The sequence below is a fragment of the Symphodus melops genome, assembly GCF_947650265.1.
Source record: "Symphodus melops genome assembly, chromosome: 13".
In the NCBI taxonomy this organism is placed as follows: Eukaryota; Metazoa; Chordata; class Actinopteri; order Labriformes; family Labridae; genus Symphodus; species Symphodus melops.
Window position 1 is genome coordinate 14,356,867 of NC_136703.1, and position 12,842 is coordinate 14,369,708.

At 40.5% G+C, this 12,842-nt stretch overlaps 1 protein-coding gene across 1 annotated transcript in view; it reads right to left on the reverse strand.

Annotated features, from left to right (window-relative positions):
* Window positions 1-12,842, reverse strand: part of LOC306833692 (low-density lipoprotein receptor-related protein 1-like) — an 87,405-nt gene that overhangs the window by 58,451 nt on the left and 16,112 nt on the right. Inside the window, exon 3 of the mRNA XM_079359155.1 lies at window positions 1,868-2,005. Coding sequence (XP_079215281.1) covers window positions 1,868-2,005 — 138 coding nt within the window. The remainder of the gene's footprint in view (window positions 1-1,867; window positions 2,006-12,842) is intronic.

A 12,842-nucleotide genomic window follows, 5' to 3' on the forward strand; every position in this document is an offset into this window, starting at 1 on the left:
CAGATGAGCACACACAACCTTTCTGATGCAAAATTATTTTAAACGCTCTAAATGTCTGGGAGGAAAAAGGAGTCATAATGCAGGTTTGCAGCTTTTCAAGGCCTTTAAAGGACACATTTGAAAATAAATAAAGATGACTGGACGGGCTGCTTCTGGACCTCTGAGTCATATTGCTAGTATCAAACACACCATATAACCCTTACTCCATTGCTCTCATTTCTTTACAACCAAAATCTAGAAATGCCAAATCTATCCACACATTATGAAAAAGCGAAGAAGGTTGATTTCCACAAGATAAAATTCCAGCCAAACCTTGGCTCCCCTTTCTAACTACTCTCGACACCAACTTTACCAGTTACTGGGACACGCTGACACACAAAGTGTGCTTTCAGACAGCAGCGCCCAGGTAAACTTGCACAACCCAGCAGTTTGTACAAGCAAACACTAGGATGCTTGTAAAAGGCCAGGCCTTTCCCTGAAAACTGGAGAGCTTACAAACAGCTGTGGCAAAAATTCCTGACATACTGCTGGTGTGTTTGTGTGTGTGGGGGGGTAAAGGGTGTGTTTGGGTGTATATTTACAAGAATGTGACTGTGTGGATTTATTTTTGTGTTCATATTTGAGTGCATGCATAGATTTTAAGGCCTTGAGCATTGAGGCCTGTGTATAAGTGTGTGTTACTGAGGACAGCTGGACTTGTGTCCTCGGGGACAGGCCGTGCATGTTGTGATTGTATGACATCAGCGCTGTGTTGTGTAAAGCCTGTCTAGCAGTGATGGCCAGTATGTGTGTGTGTGGGACGCGAACACACTCGCCCACTCTGTACAAACTGTCCTCCTCAGATGCCAAACAATAAACCTTTAATGCTCTGCTTAGTTGACTACAGCTATTCTATTTAATAAGTCAACACGATGCAGAAGACTTATCAATCACTCAGTCTTGATCTAATTAGGCTGATAAGGATATAAAGTATTTTTAGCACTATAGAAAACATTCAAATATATTAAAAGCTGAAATAACACATGAAAAAACAAAAATGGGTGAACATAAAAAAATATATATATATATTAAAACAAACTGGATTAATCAAATTGACCTGCATCTAAATTATCAGATTTGGACAAAGACAGCAGAAGCGTGGCAGGTACTTATCAGAAGAGATAAGGTGATCAAAGATTACTGGCAATGTTTGAGCCCATGTTCCAGGACTTTGGTCGACTCAACTCTAGTGTTTATTAAGGATGTTTGAGTGATTTCATTCTCCAGGAAAGTGATTTTGGAAGTGATTAGCACAAAAAAATGTGCAGAATTGAGGGAGAGATTGACATAAGTAAAATTAAACACACATACGTTATTGCACTTTTAAACAGGCAGAGATGTTTACAGTATATTTGAGAGCTGCTGATCTGTTGGCAGCCAGTGTTCGCTTGTTTTTTTTCTGCTGCAACAAAGGACGACACTATGGATCCAGTATGTCCCAGCTCTCATTCTTCTACCATTTCTAATCAATAGTAGAGGATTTGAAGGGATTCTTCTGAAGCTGCATCTGGGCTGAATGCTCATCATTCCCGCAGGGACTGGAGAAACAGCCTCACAGCTGAGCTGATTGTTAAATTGGTGGATTGGCCACTGTAACTGCCAAAGCTAGAGCAGGCCAGCTCCTTTTAGGGTAAAATGCACCAGATTGTAGAGATTATAGTTTCTGATGGGAACACAAAGAGATGCTATCACAAAGAAGCTGGTCAGCCTTCATTTATCAAAAAAAAAAAAAAAGTTCAACACATTGAGATTGACAAATTGGTGATACGATCTGTTCTCAGTGTTTCCATTTTTAAATGTTAAAAATCACATTCCGTCCGTATAATACCTCTGCAGTGTGGACCCTCGTCCCAGCCATCGCTGCAGTCAGGGACTCCATCACAAAGCTTGCTCATATGGATACATACGTCCAGGTCCAGGCAGCCATGTTCATTCACAGGACACTGGTTCACCCGGTTGTGTGAGCCTGAAAAAGAGAAAAACATGTGTAAGTTAGCTTTGCTGTAGAAAGCAATATTCCAAAAGGGGCAACAAAAACACAACTAACAGCAGCAATATAACCTTTATTTTTATAGCAAACACATTACCACCAGGCACTGTATTGAAAATACTAGTTTGTTTTTATTTAGATGAAGTTATCTGTCGAGATCAATGTTTCTCACTTCAGCAGAGGACTGACTACAGAAGAGAGAACTGAACAAAAGGGTTCATGTTTTTCTTTCCCTCCTTCCTTCTAACCAGATGCCAGCTATGACTTGATACATGATGTAAAGTTAAGTGAAAACAGCAACTCATGGAGTCATCATGTGTATCAAGCCAAGATAACATTTTATGTAAGAATTTAGCCTTACGTTTTCTTACTAAAAGGTTCATAATGTGGGACAAATATACAGCTGGAGAAGCAAACTTTGGCTACACAAGCTTTTTAAGGGCACTTTGTCATAAGAATGTAAGAGACAATAAACTAACACTAGGGGCGACCCAATAGAGCAAACTGCTTAACGATAAGTCCAAGATCAAGACCAAGGATCATTCCATTGCAACTGTATGAGGGTGTTTAATAATGTTAAATAGATATGTCTGCTTTCTCCAAATAATGGCTCAAAGCTCATCTTGTAATGGACATGTGTAATATCGTTATGAGGTCACATTAATGCAGACTTTATGATGGAAAAACGTCCTATCATAGGATACATTTTATTCCAAATCTAGACGACAAATGGTTCCATGATGTGGTTAAACTGAAATAAATATATGGATCAGTAACTATTTCAATTCTAAGTCAGACTTCAGGCCTGCAACACACACACACACGTGTGTGTGTGTGTGTGTGTGTGTGTGTGTGTGTGTGTGTGTGTGTGTGTGTGTGTGTGTGTGTGTGTATATATATAAAAAGATGATGTGATCATTTAGTAGGTATTAAAGGAAAATGAATTGAAATTTACAAAAGTAAACCCGAGAATGTGTGGGGCAGAACGTCCTCTAGTTTAGAAACAGCATCAAGTAGTTTTCTTTTCCATACAAGCGTTAGACCAGAACACGCAGTAGATGCAGCCTCTTCCCCTCACTTTCTCCCACTCTTCTCTCTATCTCTCCTATCAGCCCACACGGCAGAGCAAACAGTTTGCTTTGGCTGTTTTTCTACTCCTCCTCCTCCTCCTCCTCCATTTTTCTCTCTCCCTCACATCTGCTGACCCATTTTAGAAAAACACTAGAAGCAGAGAAAATAAAGTTCAACTCCTTCACAGGAAACAATCTGAGGAGTTCTGCGGGTTATGCGGGGGAACTCAGAGAGGCTTTGAGGGGAAGACGGTTGAATATGTGCAAACCTGTTTCATGTGCCTCCTTCAGAATCTGATACTCTTTTAGTGTCTCATTATTAAGCAGCCACAATGCACTTTATTTGACCCTTTATACCTTACAAAACATGCTATTAAAAGAACCAAAATGTGGACGTGCATAGACACTTCTGAGAGGGAACATTTGCCTGAGTGTTGACATTCCCAGAGGAAAACCACAAGCTTTCCCTCTGAATCCATCCAGAAAAACCACAGATCATATAATATAACTCAGTTAAAACAAGAACATTAAACTGACAAGAGCTTGTGATCCCACCACAGCAGCCTGCATGGAGAAAATGCCACATTCAAATGGAGAATTAGCTTCCTTATACATCTGGTTTAGGGAGCTCTACAGGCTGGGCGATGCTAATGTATTAGCAGCACTTCAACAGCCTTGGCCTCTGAGCCTGATTTACATTCAATAATCCGCCAACCTGGGGACTTCTACATGAACTGCAGCAACAGGAATAAACCGCTGTGCACACAGGAAATTGAAGTCCCAAGATTTGTTATTCATCGACAGTTTTATCTGAGTACGACAGAAAAAGTCAAAGTGAAAGTCATCTCAATGTTACTGACTTCAGGGATCTATTTCATAGGCATATTTCACTAAAAGAAATGTGGAGCTTCCAAACTGCAGCTCCGGAAAGAATTAAGACAAATAACACAAACTCCACTTCCCTTCACTCACATCATGTAATATATGTTCAGATAAGCCCATTAAGGTGTATCACCTCGTTTTTAAGGGGGTCCCAGAACATATTTACAGTACAACATAGTAATATAAGAACAAAACAGAACACACTACAGACAAAACAAGCAAAGTAATGCATGCAACAGAAAACAGATATGAAATTAAATTTTAATATGATCAATGTGTGCTTTAAAGGTAAGAGCAGAGTTATCCACACACCAAGGTATTTCACATGCTCTACCTTCAGAAGCCCTCTTCCATCAGTAAAAGACGAAACAAAAGGCCATAGGATGATGACGGCGCTGCAGCGACGAACAGCAGTTAGTTGGGTCTGCGTGTATTTGTCTCACTACCATGGTGTGCGTGGTGTTTTTAACCTTTTTTATTTGAACCAGCTCTAAACATTGCAATTTGTAACTTTCCAGGATGACATCTATGGGTTAATTGGGTTATTTATTTTATTTTCTTCTCTTTGATTGTCTTATTTTACTTCTTGTTCATTTTATTTATGTGTTGGCTGTGTCAATGGCTGCTGTAAAACGAATTGCCCCCCGGGGATGATAAAGAACAAAATCAATCAATCAATCAAAAGCATTGGATTTTGACTTGAGGTTCTTTTTCACACCAAAAAGCTTCGTGAGTTAGTTTTTGTTTTATTCAGCAGAAATTTGTTTGCAGACAACCAAAACTGCAGGGACTTAAAATCAGTTTGCAAGGCCCCCTGAATTAGTGTCGTTGAGGCTTTGGATGTGTATATAATAGTATCATCTGCATGTTATGGCATAGAGCAATCACAAAGAATGAGTAAAAGATCATTAATAAAAAATATAAAATAAAAGTGGTCCTAAAGTTGAGCCCTGAGGCACACATCATGTTGTCCTAAAGATTATCTACTACCTTTCCACTGGCCGGGCAGCAACCAGATCAGTTTTTTGGAAACACACAGAACATTGTCAAGCGATGCACAACAGCTGAAAATAATTGTTGGAGTTCCACAACACGGTCAATTCTTGGCAGGAGCTGAATAGAGACCAGCAGCAAAAAACTAAATAGAAAGAACAATATGGAGGATTAAATCACTTTGCAGGAGGGACAATGGGGATGAACCCTGTACTCCCAGCTCCAGTTTGGGAAGTTGTTGGCAGAGTATTACAATAAGCTCCCCTCATACTGGCAGCAGCCATTTCCTGATTCATCTGACAGTGGAAGCAAAGTATTACCTTGCAAATCTGACAAGAACAAACAGAGCAGAGGCCTTCTTTTTCTTTACATTTGCAAATGTGGAGCGAAAACTAAATGCATTCAAATCCACAAAATATTGTAGGACTGTTGTGTAGCTGAATGTGGGCGATTTTGTAATTTTGCCTTTCCAGGATTAGACTCTGTGGGTGTTGTAGTTGACACGCGGCTCTTTTGTTTGTTTTTACATACCACGTTCACAATTCTTTTCTTATTTTTACAAAGAAATAATGTGATTATTTAGAGGGATACCTTACACATGGCTTCTTTTTAAATAGCTTGTAGTGCTTCTTCCATCTTGCGAAAACCTTCCCTTAAATCAATGATTTTTTTTTTTGTTGATTTTTTTTAAATAATTCTTTGCCAAGCCACTTCTTTTAACTGAGGTTTTATAAACTATGCTATTATACAAATCATAAATTTGAGCTCTTCATGGCACAAACTCTTTCTTTCCAAATGACTCAGGGTTTAGGTCTTCATCTGGTGACAAATTAAAGTGGCCTTTTAAAAGAAAAGACAGTTGTTCTCCCAAGCATGGCCAGTAGCCATGCTAACTTAACAACGTTCTTATTGGTTGTGTTTTGGGAAGTTAGCCTGATAATACAACAAGCCCCATCCTCCCAAATGTTTGAGTATTAGACTGAAGATTATTCTGAACTTGAAGAAGCGGAAGCCAGCTTGCAAGAAGGAGTCGTCGCTGAGGCAATACCATGACCTGCTCAACACAGAGAGATCTTATTTTCTAAAGACTCTGATAGGGTCTCACTGGGTGCTGGAATAGTCTAAAGCCCCTTTTCCACCAGGTGATCCAGTATGGATCAGTACAGTTTGGTATGGATTGTTTCAGTAAAGCCAGATCCTGTCCACAGACAACCGTGCCATATTTGGTAGGAAGGTGTGTACAAATACAAACATGTAGCAGGTCTTCTGGATATTCTTTTCAAGACAGTTTAAAATTCTATAAAAGATGGATATGATTATTAAACTATCCTCTCCACTTACTCAGAAGTAAAAAAGTTTCTTCTTTGCAGTGATCAAAGTTTCTCTCATTCCATCAATGCAAAACCACAAAGCTGAACATTTGCTCTATTAATAATTGGACAAATTGAAGGGATCACTTAATTTGGAATGATCAGTTGATGATACGGTGTATTATTAGCCGTAAAGAAGCATTAAGTGTGTGCTAAAGAATTGACTTAAGGAGTGAAGAGACATAATTATTACAAAGCAATTATTGCAATAATTTAACATAAAAAACCCTTACACATATTAGAGGGTAGAGTAAGGACAATAACATTACTGCACTACACTGTGTGAGCAGCTAACAATGATATTATCAGGCTATCCTCACTGTGTCCTAGCGGATCAATCTCAGAATCAGAATCTGTTTTTATTGCCAAATACATTTACATATACAAGTAATTTGTCTTGGTGTATTGATGCGAATGAAAAAAACAGGGCTAAAATAACTAAGTACTTAAAATATGAGAAGAAATTACCAATATATAAAACACAATTACCAAATGTCAAATATAGAGAATAAGAATAATTCCCCCTCTAATTAGCAGGATGATCTCTGTTTTTTACTTTACTAAATGGATCATTAAGATACACTCAACAAAAATATAAACGCAACACTTTTGTTTTTGCTCCCATTTGTCATGAGATGGACTCAAAGATCTAAAATTCATTCCAGATACACAATATTACCATTTCTCTCAAACATTGTTCATAAATCTGTCTAAATGTGTGATAGTGAGCACTTTTGCTTTGCTGAGACAATCCATCCCACCTCACAGGTGTGCCACATCAAGATGCTCATCAGACACCATGATTAGTGCATAGGTGTACCTTAGACTGTCCACAATAAAAGGCCACCCTGAAATGTGCAGTTTTTGCTTTATTGAGGGTCTGGGGACTCAGAACCAGTCAGTATCTGGTGTGACCACCATTTGCCTCATGCAGTGCAACACATCTTCTTCGCATAGAGTTTATCAGATTGTCAATTGTGGCCTGTGGAATGTTGGTCCACTCCTCTTCAATGGCTGTGCGAAGTTGCTGGATATTAGTGGGAACTGGTACGCGCTGTCGTATACGCCGGTCAAGCACATCCCAAACATGCTCAATGGGTGACATGTCCGGTGAGTATGCTGGCCATGCAAGAACTGGGACATTTTCAGCTTCCAAGAATTGTGTACAGATCCTTGCAACATGGGGCCGTGCATTATCTTGCTGAAACATGAGGTGATGTTCATGGATGTATGGCACAACAATGGGCCTCAGGATCTCATCACGGTATCTCTGTGCATTCAAAATGCCATCAATAAAATGCACCTGTGTTCTTCGTCCATAACAGATGCCTGCCCATACCATAACCCCACCACCACCATGGGCCACTCGATCCACAACATTGACATCAGCAAAGCGCTCACCCACACGACGCCACACACGCTGTCTGCCATCTGCCCTGAACAATGTAAACCGAGATTCATCCGTGAAGAGAACACCTCTCCAACGTGCCAGACGCCATCGAATGTGAGCATTTGCCCACTCAAGTCTGTTACGGCGACGATCTGGAGTCAGGTTAAGACCCCGATGAGGACGACGAGCATGCAGTTGAGCTTCCCTGAGACGGTTTCTGACAGTTTGTGCAGAAATTCTTTGGTTATGCAAACCAATTGTTTCAGCAGCTGTCTGAGTAGCTGGTCTCAGACGATCTTGGAGGTGAACCTGCTGGATGTGGAGGTCCTGGGCTGGTGTGGTTACACGTGGTCTGCGGTTGTGAGGCCGGTTGGATGTACTGCCATATTCTCTGAAACGCCTTTGGAGACGGCTTATGGTGGAGAAATGAACATTCAATGCCCGAGCAACAGATCTGGTTGACATTCCTGCTGTCAGCATGCCAATTGCACGCTCCCTCAATGCTTGCGCCATCTGTGGCATTTTGCTGTGAGACAAAACTGCACATTTCAGAGTGGCCTTTTATTGTGGACAGTCTAAGGTACACCTATGCACTAATCATGGTGTCTGATGAGCATCTTGATGTGGCACACCTGTGAGGTGGGATGGATTGTCTCAGCAAAGCAAAAGTGCTCACTATCACACATTTAGACAGATTTATGAACAATGTTTGAGAGAAATGGTAATATTGTGTATCTGGAATGAATTTTAGATCTTTGAGTCCATCTCATGACAAATGGGAGCAAAAACAAAAGTGTTGCGTTTATATTTTTGTTGAGTATACATTCTGTAGTCTTTGGAACACAATATGACTTGTGCATTTCCCCTGAGAACACTGTAGATTTTAGTAATATAGTTACAAGTGTCACCTTCAAATAATACCCCAAATACAGAGTGCACTCATCACTCAATCTGGGCTCGACTAGCTTCTCTGCTTATTAGATCTGCAAAGTGAAAGACGGTTTCTCCTCGAATCTGTGCTTCCCTCCAACACCTCAACCTCCAGACCCAACCATCCCCCATGCCTCAGTTCCCGTAGTTATGCAATGACCTTAAATTTGGATCCCCTGTCGATCTTTTGTCTTGGACATAAAAGCCTGCTTTTCTTCCTGCTCTTTGGGTTCCATGGCAGCCTCTGACTGACTCCCATAAAGTCTGCTGTCAGCTCGAATATAAAATGTTGTGCAGAGAGTCAGGGTGACAGGCAGTCCAGCCCAGTGACTGGCTCTCCCCTCTGTGGAACCCGACTTTAGAGCAGCATGCACAACAAGCATATGGACTATGCCACTCTACTGAGGCAGCTTTAGCACACAGGAATAAGTGCTCACTCAGCAATTAAAACCACCACTGCAGCCAAATCAGAGGCTGCTATAAGCTTATAAATGATCAAGATGTTTAAATAAAAATAAATTTAAAAAATGCATAATTCAAACATGTCCTTCTTTAAGATTTGACATCTGCCAACTTCGAGGGCCAGAGGTAAATTCCTGTCTCGGCAGATTTAAATAGCCACAGGTTTATAATAGCCTTTTTAATTTTTAACAAGATGGCTTAAACTACTACTCTGTCTTTCGAACATTCTTGTGATCTGGATCGGCAGCAGGGATTAGTAAATAGTGGTATGGGCATATGATACAGAAATTCAATGAGCTTTTGTAAGTGTGGGGTCTTTCCACCACATAAACTTTTTATCTTGTTAAAAAACACCTAAATCCACAGATTTTAATAAGCTGCCAACTATGTTTTAGAGTTACCTTTTAAGTCCTCAGGGGTTGAGTGTTTGACACTTAAAGATGGAGCCTAGGTGGAGTTTCCTTTTAAGATAGTCTTCCAGTAAAACAAAAACACAAATCTCTTTAGTCTGTGTGCTTGCTCAAATATTAATGTCTGTTAAATCTGTTCCCACAGAGGACAACAGGCTGGTCTCCAAATTGAAATACAATCAAACTGTCAGTTAACAAAATGCAGAGCGAAGTATTTCCCCACAGTCACATACAAAGAGACAGCTCATCATCTGTAACCGGGTGGGAAAACTGAGGCAATTACACGGGAGGAAACACTGGAGAGGAGATAGGTACGAGAAACAGGGACCAGCTTCTCTGTATGCTTTGATAGACGGAAAGGAGGGCGGAGGTACATAGGAAAGAGATGAAGAGAGAGAAGGAGACAGTGTGAGGCAAAGAGGCAGCAGAGAAAGCTAAGTGGTGCCTGTGTGGCGTGAGAAAGCCCTGTGTTGTCTGTCTGTTGATAGGCCGGTGAGGCTGAGGAGGGCTCAGGGCCACAGACCAGAAGGATTTACAGGGCTTTGCTCCTTCCTCTGTCGAAGCAGTGTGTCAAGCACAATCCCTGTAGAGCCCTCCTGCCTCCCCTGCAAGTACAGCACCCCCTGATTAAAAGGCAATGAAAGGACCCCCTCCAACTGTACTTTAAACGAATGTTTCAATAGAAAATGGATTGGAGCTTAACAAGGCCAATTCTATTTTCCTCTAAAACCAAAATGCTAATCTGTTCATTTTCCTCAATCCAAACATGTTTTATGTAGGCTCCTGTCTTCTCCACCATCGCTGCATGCCTACACCCCATCCCACCACGTCAGTGGTTGGCTCGTCCTGGTCATCTTGGAGAGGCTGCTGAGGCATGACAGCAGTCAGATGGGTCAAACAAAGGAACAGGCTGGCGAGCGTCCAGAGGGAAGATGAGGGCAAGAGATGGACAGATAACCTTGTGTGGCCCGCTGCGGCCTCCGGCAGCTACACGGAGATGATAAGTTAATCTCCCCATCTGACCTCCCTACCAGCTTGGCCCCAGGCCACAATATTCATTGACATACAGTAAAGCCAGAGTGTGTGTGGGCCAAGGGACATGGCATGGTTGTTTATTGGAGTGTGCCAGCACCAAACTCAAAACGCTCTTTTAGGGAGTTTTCAGTCGGCGCTCATTGTGGAAACATCGATGAATGACTAGAGTGGCAGCTAACTACTTTGTAGTGCACAGCACTGACCGACTGACAGAGTATATGGAAATTAGGGGTATGACTTAATCAGCCTTCAGCGACATTGTAAAGGTGTGATGTATAGGTAAATTCGATTAAAAGGAATACTTTAACCATTTGCATTAAGCTTTGTATTAGGAATGCTAATTTCTGTCATTTTCCTTAACCGTTGAACACGTTAACGATCAATAATCAATTTATCATTAATAATTCATGAGAATGTACAGATCCAATCCCTACGATAATGAAGGTCAGCCAGTATGACAGACCGGCTGGCTCTCAGCACAGAATGCATCTGTCCTATTCAATACATGGAGAAGAAATATTAGATGTGATCCTGTGAGTATGACTTGTTTTTGTTTGCTAAGTCCAGCTGGTGCAATTGTTTTGTTTCATAAAGGGGAATTTCAGGTAAATTGACCCATCTCATACCTGGTTTCATGACTTTTTTTTTCAATTTTCCTTTATTTTTTAACACCACAACAAATAATGTACCATGGACTATTTATGTCATAATATCATATTTAGAGATTTTGATCTTCTTACATCTATTATGTTTACTAGAACGTGAAATTATGATTGAATCAGAAAGGTGGTCTAGTTTTAGGGGTCTATCTTTAGAAAAAGTACATTAAATAATTTGGGCCCTTGAGCCAACACACCATCAGGTAGTTATGAAACTGCATTCTAATGGAAATCTCCACAAAAATACCATCCAGCATCATCTTAAAGATGGAAATGTACTTTGTCTGGGTGCAAGTAATCTTTCAACCTCTCTATTGGGAACCATTTTAATGACAGCTTGACAGTACAAGAACAGGGAGTGGCCTTTCCTTTGCAAGTGTTAACTACTTTGAAATTATCAGCTCCTGAATGAAAGTGGATGGTGGTCCATGGGAACAGAAGGACGGCCAATTTGCATGATTGAGATGCATCTCACCCCCTGCTTAGAATTCCTCCTGTGGACATTTTCATGCTAAATCTGAGGCTAAAAAGTCTAACAGGGAATTAGGGACAGACAATTGTTTCATAAGATTCTTTTTTTCATGATGAAAGGGATTCCTCCATGACAAGCCCTTCTCATGACAGAGAAAGTGCCTACATGCTAGGGCTTATTCAAACATCTGTTTCCATTCGCTTAAGCTCGACCACAACGAATAAGGTTCACGCAAGAATCTTAATTACATACAGACTTTGCGATGTGTATTTGAGAGTAACCGTTCCATCATAGCTCTAACATCAGAGTTATGACACAGCGATTTTTATTTTCATTTTAACAGTAGCACGCTGAAACAAACAGTTACCAGAATGGTTAGAAAATGACTGCTATATTTGTTGAACAGACATGCTCAATGGCCCAAACTCTAATAAAAGAAGATAATAAAACCTTCTGAGACAGAAGATTAAACTAGAAAACCACAGCTAGAACCAATTCAAAAATCTTCCGGAGTTGTTGTTCTCAATAGTCAAGACCCCAATAAAATTTTCCCAAATCTTGCAGAACTGAGAAAAGAAATAAAGAGCTGACGAGAAATTCATTTAAAAATGATTATTTTTGTGTGACAATCATGCTAAACAGCAGAAACCTGCAAGTACAAGTCGTTTCAATGCATTTACTTGAGTTTTTGAAAATAACCAGTTTCAGATTAACTTTTTTTTTTCCAGAGACAGCAAAATAAACGTTAGATAGAAAATGCTAAATATAAGCAAAAAACCTTTAAACTGTATAGCTGAATAATACAGCACAGCCACACAAAAAAATTACCACCAAAAGACGGCTTACACATCTCGTTAAACCACATCTCATAAGCCATGTATTAACATTATTCAAAACCACTATAATATCATAGCACTGCCTGTCAGAACAACTGAAGCAGCAGTCTGGAGGCCGCCATAATGATACAGAACATAAAGTTTTGCCCTGGGGGTACATGTCAACCTCTTCCTGGGCCCTAAGCCTGTATGTTATTGAGGTAGAATAGCCTACCTGAAACCAATTGAGGCAATGCAGTGAGGGTGAGTCAGTGCAGTCCTTAAGAGAGGACAACAGGGTCACACCTGTAGGGCCTGTACAGAC